The sequence below is a fragment of the Sinocyclocheilus grahami genome, unplaced genomic scaffold (genome assembly GCF_001515645.1).
Source record: "Sinocyclocheilus grahami isolate Dianchi unplaced genomic scaffold, SAMN03320097.WGS_v1.1 scaffold795.1, whole genome shotgun sequence".
Lineage (NCBI taxonomy): Eukaryota > Metazoa > Chordata > Actinopteri > Cypriniformes > Cyprinidae > Sinocyclocheilus > Sinocyclocheilus grahami.
The window spans coordinates 11,055-25,463 of NW_015505974.1; the positions used below are offsets into that span (position 1 = coordinate 11,055).

Below are 14,409 nucleotides of genomic sequence, written 5' to 3' on the forward strand. Positions count from 1 at the left end.
CGCTTAACTAATATCCATGTGGTGGACACTCTTTTTTTAAGCAAATGTTATGAAAGATGTGGTATGTGACAAGGGTCAAAGGTTAAAAGTGAAAGGCTAAGAATTGGGCTAATTTGGACATTTCTGTGTCACCAGTGGAATGTACCGTGCAGCACGGGAATAGAGAGACGTGCCGTCTCACTGTCTTTTGATGTAAAATGTCATATATCCACTTTTCTCTTTGATCCGAAGGATGGATGGGTGGAAAAACTGACGGAGATGTAAAAAAAAGATCTGAAACATTACAAGAGCCAGATTTTGACCCCTTGCATTCTCACCTCAGTACTTCTCCTTCACAGAGAGGTGATACTCAGTGACATCAGCACCATTCAGGAAGAGGAATCCCCTGCCTTCTCTACCACTTTTAAAAAGGTCCTAGAATGAGAGAAGATAAAGCATTTTTATCTCTGTTTAACCTTCCCACCTTTACAAATCCCCCTTATTTAAACCACATTAACGTAAACCCTTTCGCTGCAAAAATATATGAAAAAAAAGCTCTTGATTTTCATGCCCATACGAGGTAGTCACACATTCCTGCTGGAGACGTTTATTAGCCCTTCAAATTTTTCTCCTATAGCTTACTAAATCCAGAGCACAGCTTTTAAGACTTCTTATCTCTCTAGTAAAAGCATATTAAGTTAGGAGTTTCATACTTATTTATGAAAAGTTAAGTGCTTCAGTCAACGTGCATCATAATTATTGTAAAGTACAGCATATCAACATGAACTACTAGAAACAAAACATGGTTATACAGACAGCAAAGAGCTACTATCCAGGCCAATCAACTAAATACCGTATGCACAAGTTGAATTATTAGTCATTATTTTAATAAAGGATCCAATAAAAAAAAAATTGGCGAGACAATAGGATGGTCCTAGGTGAATCAGGGATGTATAGTATTACCCAGAATGCATTGCATAACTTGGCATGTATTTGGTTATGCAGTGCCACTGACTCTTCGAAGATTGTAAGATACAGTGAGAGAGCAAGAAACTCACTTACATGCTGATTTTCTGGACTCTTTTCCCCAAGCAAGGAAAACTAGTGGATGGTTAAAGGGGTCATATGATGCTTTTTTAAAGACCATTATTTTGTGTATTTGGTGTAACAGAATATGTTGACATGCTTTAATGTTCAAACCTATAACTCGTCACTGTATGTATGTTTTATCTAAACCACATTTATATACCTATAACTCGTCACTGTATGTATGTTTTATCTAAACCACATTTATATACCTATAACTCGTCACTGTATGTATGTTTTATCTAAAAAATTAAAAAAAGAATGGTAGAACTAAATTGAGTTGTGTGAGCAGAATCAAACAATAGAGGATCTACTGAATGAGTTAACCAGATGTTCTTTGGCATTCATGTCAAAACCTTATGCCATATTAATTTTTCGTGGTCAAACTACAGTGTGTGTGTCTGAGGGGCTGAGCACTGATGGACTGTGTTTGCCTCTGCTTGTACGTTTTTCCAAGATGAAGTAGGGGAAATGAGACCGTGTACAAAGGCAGGAAACTGAGGCAGTTGCTAGGCTATGCAAACTGAACCTGGAGAGCCCATGGTTAATGGGGCCCATGAAATCTGTGTCAAACACTGTTGAATAAACATCAGGACAAGCAGTAACACAATGCAGCAAGAATGTACTGGAATAATCGTTATCATCTTTCATTGTTCTGTAGATTCTCTGCATTCTTGACTTAAACAGTGAAGTCCACTTATGTACTTTGTAAATACTTCAACTTTGATCTGTGATCCATCTATCTTGACTTAAATAGTTTAAAGATTTGTTTGAACGGAGCACCTTAAAAGGTCTCATGTGGATAAAACGCAATCAGTTTGGGAGCGACTACCACTGCTATTCTAAACAGTGGCCCAAAAAAGTATTTAGACACTTACCCCAGGTTTAAAATGGCAAAGAAATATCAAACTCAATGACATCTGCAAACCAAAAAAAATTAAAGACATTTACTCAGGAACTTCTGAGCCGTTTCAACGAGTAATATAAAAAGAAGTAGCTAAAACTGAGTGACTTAAATTAGTAGATGCAATATTGCTAGTTACTTTGTTAATTTATGCTCCACTAAGGAAAATAATTCAAAGCTCAAACACAATCAACTGCTGCATCTCTAAGAAACATTTAGCAATGTGAGTGTTTTTGAACAAATCTGATCATTTTATGACTCACAAGTACTTATCTGAATGCCTGTAAACTATCAGGCAAAACAGCTCTGATAATTTATCATATTACCCAAACTATGAATTGTTTTTAAAATGTCAACAGGTGTAGCTTATGCAGGTGCGTTTCCATTACAGATTTGCGCAAAACTTTGGCGATATTTTATAAATGTCGATAAAAAAGTATTGCGAAATGACGGCTTTTCCATTAACCAATGTTATACGACTAAACGTAACATTTTGCCTCTCGCGATAAGTCATGGCTCAAAATAATGATCTTTAAAAAAGCATCATATGACCCCTTTAATGGTAGGGAAATCCCCTTATAGCCTACTGGAGAGCGGCCACGTATGAAGTGTTTCTTGGAGGTTATAGTACATTGAAGAATGATCATGACTTTTTACATACGCCATGTGACCTGTAAATGCGAAAAAGCCGTTTCCATTGCAGTTTTGCGAATTATTCCTTTTTCGCATTGCCTGAAAAACCACCTCATGCGAGCGTAAAAACTTTTTTGCGATATATGGGCGTTTTTGCGAAATTGACGCGTTTCCATTAGGTGTATTTCAATTCGCAATTTCAATTTGCGCGATTTGAAGAGTAATGGAAACGCGCCTGTACTTCAAAATAGGTAGGCTAATTCACAAAAGAAGTCGCACTTTGAGTAGTCTATTTGCGCTAATATTTTATTAATTAATTTTCTATTCTATTAATTTGTATGTTGTCGCATCTTGACATGGCCGCAACAGTGAAAACTCACGAATATTCATGCTTTATTCATATTGTGATTATTCTGTAGTCGACTACACCCATAATGCGCTGTTATTACTATGAAATCGCATTCACAACATTTAATTCATTCCTTTCTCATGTAGTGGACTTCATACCCTCATCCATAATTCCTTAGATTTCTCCACTACTATAGTCCACTAAATGAGTGAATGAAAACGAGTGAGCGAAATCGGCCACTGAGTTTTGGATGAATCCTTTTAGCTGTGGCATAACACTCCAAATAATTTTTACAATACACGGTGTTCAGTTTGGATATGTGACATGTATTATCTGACATGTAATTCTAGTTTATTTCATAATTAATATGAAAAGTTAACTCAAAAGTCCCAAAACACCTTACAATTTAAAAAATATACAAAAGAGTGCGATCTAATCCTAATCCTTAATAGGCTACTTAAAACATTTTTGTGCTACCCAAAATAAATACCAATCATGCCAAAGAAAAACACTCACAGTGAATAATACGTTTCACTAATGTCTTAAATGGTCTTAGTGGAATCTGGATACCACATGGCTCTTCAGCTATGTTTGGGGAGAGCTACAGTGTCTCTGGGTGGGGCTTCTCAATATTGCTGCCCTAGAGAGAAAAAGAGATAAACAGCATGGGAGAGAAATAGATAGAGTGAGTAAGAACATCAAACAATGGTCTAATAAACCAAAGGTGGGTGTGGATAGCTCATTTAATATCATGTTTGAGCTGACACACAATGAAAAAGTCAGGAAAAGGAGGAGTGTATGAGATAGACAAAAGCACAAAAGAGCGCCGAAAAAAACAAAAGCCAACCGCTGATATGATTTAAAGACCATTTGGGCTGTGCCAGGGATTTGCTTTATTTGCGTGCCCAAAGTTGGTACGACTATGAGCATGCCCAGTTGACAGAGTACACCTGAAACCCGGGGTGAAATCTCATCTGCTTCAAATCAGCACACCATATGCTAAAACAGCAGGGCTGGGTCTGGGTTAAAAATATTGATTTTAATCAATTCTCATTTTGATGAACCAATCTTACACCAAATACTCAAAATAATGATCTTTAAAAAAGCATCATATGACCCCTTTAAATCCCCAAGAGGATTTAATTAAATTAATTTAGGTGGGTACAGTATATAAAACATATAAAAAAATATAGATTCAGTACTATATATAAAGCAATAAAGGCATAATCTGAAAAAACAAGCTTTGTGCATTATAGGGAATAATTTTCTGAATATTGTACAGTTGGTCTGCTACCTTTATCTCAAACTGTGTCAGAGTTTAATTAATTTAAGTGGATACAGTATGTAAAACATATGAAAAAAATATGGTTTCAGTGCTATATATAAAAACAATAAAGGCATAATCTGAAAAACCAAGACTTGTGCATTATAGGGAATAATATTCTGAATATTTTACAGTTGGTTTGATACCTTTAGATCAAATGGTGTTGTCGTTTAATGGATTTATATTATTGCATACATTAAAATTTTTAAAACTGTTATAAAAAACATAAAATTGTAATTCCAAAAACGGAGCTTTGTGCGATAACAGGTATGTTTTTCCGAACATTTTAGTATTGCTTTTATATAATAATGTCACGTAGTTAAATTGTTTAACTAATTTAAATAGTTATTTTTAGTCTTTTTTAATTCCTAGAAATTAAGCCTTGTGCAACATAAAGGGCATATATTTATGTCTATCTGAGTTAGTTTGGGCTCAAAACATAAAAGCTGCAAAGAGTTTAATTGGCAAAAAACCCGAATGTCTAATGAATGTCAAACGTCAAACTAACTTTACCGCCGTTACCTGGAGCATCTGGACGAGTCTCATGCCGTTGGATCATTTCTAAACAAAGTACAGCGAAAAGTCACAGAACTTGCCAAGTAATTGTTGAACAACACTTTTTTTTTTTTTTTTTTACAATATTGTTGCCATAGAATCATAGTCAAAACCTTAACCACACACTTGCCAAAAGGGAAATGACAGATTGATAAGAATGCTGTTCAAACCTCAAATGAGCCCTGGGCTGACAAAAATGTGTCGTACCATACCATACTCAGGAAAATCATGGTGAACGGCTTGCCATTAAAAAGGGTCAGTTATGAATAAGCGTCATTGCTATGAACAAAATAATGAAGGCTGGTGCTGTGCAACAACATATAGAATGTGGAAGAGCGCCTCCTGCAGGAGCATCTCAACTTGCAGCAGAAGCTAATGGACCCAGAAGAAACAGGTGTTCCCATTAATATTATACCTATTTTTGTAAATAATACAACATGTAAATCCTCTATATATATAATATATATATATTTGTATAGATAGATAACCTAATAAAAAAGTAATATATTATATTACTGATATTGATGGTCTTTGAATAATATCGGTCTTTAAATGCAAGATATTTAAAGTGTACCTAAAGTATACTTACAATAGTTTCCTCTTTAGCTTTTAAGTGTACTTCAGTATGTCTTTAGTTGGACTTCAGCACTGCTTCCACACAATTAAAGTGCATTAAGTACAAAATTAGTTATTCCAATTTAGCAGACTTTAAGTGTAATATACTATACCAAAAGTACAATTGTGGGGTATTTTTATTAAGAACATAAAATTGATGTTATACATTTTAGTATATTTATTTTTCACTAGGGTATTATGGTATATATAAATGCCTACCGGACTATCTAAGTATCTGACTATCCTTACTATCCATCCCGGTACCTATCTATACGAATATCTACATATCTGAGTGTCTAAATATGAATTTCTATCCTACCATCTACGTACGCATCTATTTGACTATCTACAATTCGATCTGACCATCTAGTCTGTTTATCTGCCCATCTATTCATCTATCTCTCTGACTATCTATTATCTGATTTATGTGGCCATGTGCCGTTATCATGTGCTACCACCAGATTATTTTACAATAATATGGTTTATATTACACTACACAATGAACCGGCTTAGTTTATACATGCTTATCTAGGAACATTTTCTCAGCTAAAGGCCAGATAAACATGACCACGATAAGGAGGGGGTCTGGCAAAACAAACGCTTTAAAACTAAGGTTGAAAAGGCACCACTGCATATTTAGCCAGAATATATATACAAGCAGATCCCTGACATCCATATTTTTCCATATTGTAATTTCTCAAGTGTCTGTAACAAACAATCTCAACTGTTTTGCGAGTAACGAGTATAATTCCAGGATCCTATTTGTCACATTTCTGCTGTCACCAGTAGGATCTTCCAGAGATTTGGATCATCTCCCTGTCCTGTCTTGACTCTTCATGTGTGGGGCCTGTGCTATAGTTTCACTAAACAGAAGCAACGCTTTGCATCTGGGTTTCATCACCCCGGGGAGCTACAAATCAACAATCATCTCTGTCCTACAGTTACTGCACGAGGGGCTGACATTGAAGGAAAGAATTCCCTCCTGCAAAACTCCACCCTAGAGTGGCGTGAGGTGAGGGGAGGTGAAGCAGCCGAGCCCCTCGTGTGAATGCGGACAGTTACGATAGGAGGAAATGACGGTATAGTCTTAAGTTCGCTGCCATTAGAGACAATGGAACCGGGCTTCCTTGAATTGTGCCCAGTTTCCACAGCTAAGTGTAAGACAACACGCGGAGGACTAACATTTCCCTAAAAGTGCCGGCCTGGATTGGAATTTTCAATGGTGTGAAACGGTCAAGACATTAACATGAACGTAACACCTGTCCCTTGAGATCCCAAACTTGTACGTCATAATAACAATACATATTTGGATACATAGTTAAACCACTTCACATGGGGGAAAAAATCTATTCATATTACTGCAAAACATTTATTGGATTACAAAGTGAAAGCTACGGAAAAAATAAAGTGCAATTTTAGTCATAATAAAGGCAAAAAATGAGAGTAAAATAGATTTTTCAGTAGCCAAAGAACAAAAGCCATCATTGCTTCTGTTTATTTAATACTAAATCATTAATAATAAAGAATCACATTGACAACACTTTTTGAGTCGCTGCTCCAACGTATTGCTTATTATTTCCCAAAAATGGGACCTTGGAAAAACATTAAGATTAGTCATACAAATACATTAATTTCTCAATAAAACTATATATTTAGTGTACTGCATTAGGGAGAAACTGCCTTGCGGTGCTCTAAGCACTTTTCCAAAAAAATAATCCTAGATGTTCCTTCAGGAGGCTGTGATCTTCTTCTTGCACTCCACGGAGCACAGCAGCATGCCCTGCATGGCCATGAAGCGCTGGCCCATAAGGCACTTGGAGCAGCAGGAGCACTGGAAGCACTGGGGTTCGGCGTGCCAGTGGTGCTCTCCGTACGACACACGCTGAGCTTCAGGCTCGATGGGGTTCTGACAGGCCGCACAACACTGTGAACGCAGAGGGATACAGATAATTTCACAAGAAGTAGTATAACAAATTTGTTTGTTTGATTCGTTCACAAATGTCTTTGATTGCACTTGTTACAGGCACAATTAACCCAGTAAAATATTAAAAAAATCTGCTCTATTTGAATATCTGACCTTTCCTTCCTAAGCTGATGAGTCATAAGAGCTGTGTCATAGTTCAGGCAGGCGCTGAGAGAGATCGGTGGTGTCCGATATCACACGACTCCATTAAGTGCGCTTCCACCCTCCCTGTGCTCTGATTATCATGTCACTGGCACTTCCTAAATCTCCTTCACCTGCTCCTGAACTAATATGGCTGACGAACACATGCCGAGGCTGTTAGTTTTAATAGCCCAGGCTTAGCAGGAATTCACTTCCATTTAGGTGTGACATGAATGATACTTGGACAATGTGAGGGTTTGTAAAACTAGCTTCTAAATGTTTCACTTGTTTGTGCCCGGGCACCATAAAATGGTTATGAAATATGTAACACTGCATGGCCTCTTGTTGCAGGTGCTGATAAGAGTAATCCTAAAACGCATTAATGTGCATGGGAATTACAAGAAATATACAATATTTGCAATCAAAATGTTTGAGTACACAGCAGGATGAGAATCTAATTGTGCATGCATATAAAAACTCATGGTTACAATATTAGTTACCTATTAATTTCTATGAGGAACATTAAAAGAAATATTCAAAAGAAAAAAAGATACTCCTGAAAGTAGTTGTGCAAACAAAACAAAAAACATTTTTTTTTGTATTTAAGACTTTATATCTTATCACTACTTTGCATAATTATAACTTTACCTGTATATATGACTTCAAATCTGAATATTACAAATTCAATTCAAATTCATATATTTTGCATAATTGTGATGTTACTTCCTGTATTTATGACTTCATTTATATGATTACAACTTTATTTCTCATGTTTACATCTTAAATTATGACTTTATTTCTTGTATTTATGACTATATCTCAATGCAACAAATACTTCATAAATTATACTTATGATATTATATATCTTCTTGTGTTCATGTCATTATAGATCAAATTTTTATACTATTATTTCTCACAATATGGCTTTATAACAAAACAAAACAAAATGCAAAAGAGTTTTTAAAAATAAGAAGCTAAAAGAACCCTTCAGTTACAAGGCCCTGGCCTAAATATATCACATAGTCACGGTCATCTTTATAGAGCAGAGAGACAGAGAGGGAGAGAAATTAAGGAATGTCTTCTCTTTACCATAGCGTGGTGCTTCATGTAGCAGGGTTTGCAAACAGGCTTCTCATTCTCCATGACGTAGGTCTCTCCAGCCAGCACACAGTCACAGTCAAAACAGCAGAAGTGCTTCAAGTGCCAATTGTGGCCCTCAGCCTGGGTGTACTCATTACTGAAGATGAGCTGGAGACCACACACACACATACACACACTAAGTACTGTGCATATGGTATGTTAAAAACCATTTAACAACATTCGGCAAAATTACATTCATTATTTTACTAAGATCGTTTGAGATTTTAACACAAAACATATGGTAAAGTCTAAACATCTGAGATGACACTGAAATTCATTTAAACCTGGAAATAATCCAAGTTTTAAGGTTTTCAAACAAGCAGAGATCCTGCACTATTTCTAGGTCACTAATCAAATGTAAGCAAATTTGTGACATTGACCATGTGAACTAATTTGCCTCCACTCACCTCATCGCAACCTGCACATCGAGGCTTTTCGCTGTCTCCGTAATGGCGGCCACAGTACAGCTGACCCTTCTTCCAGAAATAGATCATGTCCACCAGTAGCTCGGTGCAGGTACAGCACACAAAGCACGCCGGGTGCCAGAGTTTATCATAGCCTGCCCGCTCTGCGTACACCGCCGGCTCACCCTTCTTCATGGGCAGCTGGCAGCGGTGACATGACTGTGGGCAGAGATCCGGAGATGAGTTCAGTTAGGCAGAAACATCAGTGAAGAATGAAAGGGGGAAAACACTGTGGGGGCAGGTTGGTTTTAATGAACAAAACCAGAGAGCATTTACATTAGCAATTCATCAGTCCCGGTGGAGTAAGACTTAGCAAAAATTAAAAGGAAATAATGGAAATTAATAAAAACCTGCAAAGTTTAGGGAATACACCCAAGATTCAAATTTCTTTATATCACATAGTGTAACTATTTCTCGCCCCTAATTCTGATTTCATATCTTACTGTGACGAGAGGGTCGGAGCTGAGAGTCGTGGGAACGGAGCGAGGCCGGTGGAGGAAATGATAATGAGCGACACCTGCACCACTCATCGGTCTCGAGTCTCACGGAGGAGCTCCGGAAGGATAAAGAGGAGTGACGAAAGTGAAAGACGAGAGAGGACCAGGCCTGGAGTTTATTTAGTGTTTTGTGTGCGGCAGTCGTCCGCGAGGGGCTGCCGCTTTACTTTTGTTTTGTGTTTGTTTATTTTATTAAAATCTTTCATGTTCGCCGGTTCTCCTTCTTCCCGAACTACCCACTTTGCTACACTTACAATATGACTATATCTCATAGTTACTTTATTTCTCACATTTACAATGTTATTTCTCAGAATTTGATTTTATATCTTGTAATTACAACTTTATTTCTCGTATTTATGAATGTAACTTTTGCTTAACGACTTCTCATATTTATGGCTTTATATCTCGTAATTATGACTCCATTCATTATTTTTTTGTATCTCATATTTATAACTTTTTCTCACAGTATGACTTTATAGCTCATAACATGACATCTTGTATTTAATACTTCATATCTCACAATTACCACTTATTTATAATATTTGTAACTTTATTTCTCACAATATGTCTTTATATCTCATAATTATGAATTTATTCAATTAACTATTACTTAAAATATGACTTTATATCTCATAATTATGACACTTGTATTTATGACTTTATATCTTCAGCAATATAATCACCACTTTATTTCTCGTGTTTATAACTTTATTTCTCACAATATTACTTTATATTTCCTAATTATGACTTTGTTGAGTATTTATGACTTTGCATCTCAATATCTCAACTTTTGCATAATGACTTTACTTCTCATTTATCACATTATATATCAGATTTATAACTTTATTTCTCCTATTATGACTTTATATCTCCTAATTATGACTTGTCGTATTTATGGCATTTTCATGCAATCTGATTATTTTGCGTAACTATGACTTTTTATCGTATTTATGTCTTTACATGCCATAATGTGACTATTTCACATAACTGATTTCTTGTATTTATGACTTTATATCTCAATGAGATTTTTTTCACACAATAAAGACTATTTCTCATATTTATAACTATGTATGCAATAACCTATTTTTGGAATATATGATTGGAAAGCTGCAGCGGAGGGCAAGATTTTCACTAAATAACAACAATTTAATTTTGTTCATCTGAAAGTTGTTGTTGTTTGAACTCAAAAGACTTCAAATATAATAAACGGATTCTATATTTATAGTGCTTTTCGGAGCTTGACAAATGTGATTGCTATGACATGTTGTTCTAAAGAATAGAGCTGGTAAAGATGGTTTCAATTCTCTTTTTGTGTTCCAGGCAAAAAGATAACAGTATAACAGGTTTGGAACAACATTAGGGTGAGTAAACAATGACACAATGTTCATTTTGGGGTAAACTATCTCTTTAAAAAAGGCAAAAACATTAGGCTGATGGCATGCATATGTTTCCACCATGAGATTTCAGATGCTTACAATAGATTTTGGAAAAATCCACCCGAGCTTGAACATAACCACAGTGTGTTAATTTATGAAGATCTCTGGAAGAACATAACGTTCATTCCAACTGCCTGACTAACACAGGCTTGGCAGAATCTGAACTGCTCTTATGTTAATCAAGTGAATCCAGAGATAAGCGCTGGAGAACGATTCGACTCCTGTAGCGCACATGTGGTGGAAATAAATACAGCTGCTCAACAGCTCCAAAGGGGATTTTTCATTAATAGATGGTGACATTTAAATGCCTAGAAATTAGACTGAGAGTCATTAAGATGTAAAGGGATAATGAGAACAGAAAGGTTACAAAAGCTATTTGTATGTAATAAAAAATGTATCCATGACAATCAACATTCACAAACGGAGTTGCATTTAGCAAAACATGTATGTAGGAATGGCATACGTACATAGTTACCAACAGGTCCAGCGGGTGACATCCCAGCCCCCGGGGAGCCAACTTTTCCCATTGTAGCAACAGCATCACCTTTGTCTCCAGAAGTCCCTGTTGTTCCAGCACCAGATTTCCCTCCTGCCCCGAGGCTTTGAGGACCCTTTTCCCCGGCCATACCTGCCTGCTGTCCCATCTCTTCGGGCAGGGTGATGTCGCCTACGCCCAATGCCTCGTCCTTGTACTTGCGGACATACTGCTGCATTTGCTTAACCTCACCGGGCGAGAGTTCGTGGCAGCGCTCTGGGTCTTGGTCATGGTCGGGAAGCTGTTTGGCCATCTGTTTCTTACGGTAATCTGCTCCCGCCGTACCAGCGATGGGCCGCCGCTCCGGAGGCAGAAGCTCAATGTATCGCAGAGCCTGAGAGGAAAGAAGTGATGTTTTTTGGTTAATATGAAATTAGATGTGGAACCTATTTAACTTTTGTAATGTGGTGTATTTTTGAGTGAAACAGAATATTTAAAAATAAATGACAAAATTGTATGGAATTGGAGTGACAGGACATTTAGTAAATGACAGGACTTTCATTCTTGGTGAAGTATTCCTCACATTTTTTTTTCATTTATTTTGGATATTCTAATAGAAATGTTATAATTATTTTATGATAACTGAATTAATAAATATTAGTGCTGTCAAAATTAGCGTGTTAATGCAGGTGATTATTTTTCCCATTTAACAGTGTTAAAAATATTTAACACAGTTAACGCAGGGGCGGGGCTAGGGTGGCCACCCCATTTACAACTGCTGCTTCGGTCTCTTTTTTCTTGACAAGAATTGCATTTATTTAGACGCAGAACATCTTTCCGACCACATTAAACAGTAGACTTTTCAGACGCGCACTCCACTTCGCCTCAGAGCCAGGCGCGAGTCAAACGAGTGCGGAAACGGTACAGGTGATGTGGCAGCTTCAGTAGAACAACAGTGAACTGTGATCAGATGAGATGTTGTCAGGTCATAGGTCAGTAAAAATAAATTTTCCTGTCCTGTCAGCCGTCATACTGTGCTTGTAACACATGCTCTTAAATTGCATGCACAAGTTCAGTGGCTCGCGCTGTATCATTTCATATTAAAGTGCGAATGCAACTACGAGCATACGTGTCAGATCTGCTTCACATTCAGCAGCGGCAGCTCTTAAAGTAATAGCAGCCAAATAACCTAAATAACCCAGCTGCTGTGATGTCTGTTAATCAAAGAACAAAAGAAAAAAAGAGTAAATCAATAACTTTGTTGCTTTCATCTATATTCAATTACATATAGTTTAATCTATATTTAATTTAGAATTTAGTGTTGATAACTTTATTACTTTTTTGTATATTTGCTACTTGCTGAAGGACAAAGGTAAATATTACATTTATTATAGAGGGTTTATGTGAAGATTGTTTTATATTCACTTTCTGTAAATTAGAAGTTGTTATTTTTTAAATTCTAATAAATGTTAATATTTATAGCTCTCATTTATACTGTAATGTTGAATGGTTATAGCCAATGGTTAAATATCAGGGGACAAAATAAATTTTCCTATAGACATCAGTAGGATTGGTATCAGTCATACTCGCCTTCAGTCATAAAAAAAGATGCCATTAAACAAATATTAAAAATATACTGTATGTTGTTTCTACATTAATTTGAAGACTGAATGTGAAATTATTGCAATATAACAGTATATTTAAAAACTTTAATGTTAGGTGGGATTATTCGGTATTAATTTAAAAGAAAAAGTGCAATTAATTAGTTGTTTTTTTAAATGATTGACAGCACTAATAAATATATATTATAATACCAAAAAATCTTTATTTCAAATTTTATAATAATTAAAAATAATCATTCAATTTTTTTTATGTATAGTTTTGCAACAGACTTTTTATTAAAAATAACAGATTTATGCAGGTCTACATTTTTAAAATTAAAATTAAAAGAACTTATGCACTTTATTGTATTTTTTTTGATGCAGCAATGCAAAAGAATTATATTTTTTTTAAGTAGTTTTTAATAATTCAATAACTCTTAACATAACTGCTAAAGGCTCTATTTTTCCCTCATTTTAATTGGCTAAATTAATAAATGCAAATTGTTTTTCTAATATTCTGCTATTAGATTATTTCTTTAAAAAAAGGAGTCTCAAAAATGAAGTGGAGAAGAAGGACCTCTAGTGGATCTAAGTATTAAAGTAAAATTAAAAACTTCACCCTCAAGCATAAATTCCAAAAAATAAATAAAATAAAATAAAAATATATTCAAATATATAAAAATATATAATATAACATAATATACCAAGCTTTGGTTGATCCCAGGTGGAGCCCATTCATAGGTAACGGACTTAACCACATCCGTTTTGGCAGGCACTGGGGTAGGGGATGGAACAACAGTAGTGGCAGCAACAGGGCCTTTAGTTGGGGTGGCAGCAGACGAAACCGCACTATGGCCTGGCCCTGACGCAGCAGTGTGGCCTGCTCCTGGGGCAGCAGTAGGGCCCGTTGCAGGGGAAGCAGGGGAGTGAACTGCAGCAGTAGGTGGGGAATAAGCAGGCTGGGCGCTGGGAGCAGAGATCTGGCTGGAGCCGGGGATAAAGCTGGCAGCAGGAACAGGAGTAGCAGTGCTGACGGTGCTGGCCGGGATGCAGATGGTGACTTGGTTGCCTCTATAAGATGGGATGCCATCTCTCTTCAGCTTGGCTATAAGGCCTGTGTACTTGGTGTCCTCAAAAAGCTTCCCCACCTTCTTATTCTCCTCAGTATCGAGCTGCACGTCATGGTCCTCAACGCCGCACTTGCAGTTTCGACAAATCTTTCTGTTAAAAGGGGAGACAGATTTTTT

The 14,409-nt window shown here is 36.4% G+C and overlaps 1 protein-coding gene across 1 annotated transcript in view; it reads right to left on the reverse strand.

Annotated features, from left to right (window-relative positions):
• Nucleotides 1–6,916: 6,916 nt before the first annotated feature.
• The window catches only part of LOC107561868 (testin), a 13,370-nt gene continuing 5,877 nt past the window's right edge, over nucleotides 6,917–14,409 (reverse strand). The window contains exons 3-7 of the mRNA XM_016246382.1: nucleotides 13,867–14,383; nucleotides 11,554–11,955; nucleotides 9,097–9,312; nucleotides 8,639–8,797; nucleotides 6,917–7,369 (exon numbers count right to left, since the gene is read on the reverse strand). Of these exons, the coding sequence (XP_016101868.1) occupies nucleotides 7,175–7,369; nucleotides 8,639–8,797; nucleotides 9,097–9,312; nucleotides 11,554–11,955; nucleotides 13,867–14,383 (1,489 nt within the window). The 3' untranslated portion in view covers nucleotides 6,917–7,174. The remainder of the gene's footprint in view (nucleotides 7,370–8,638; nucleotides 8,798–9,096; nucleotides 9,313–11,553; nucleotides 11,956–13,866; nucleotides 14,384–14,409) is intronic.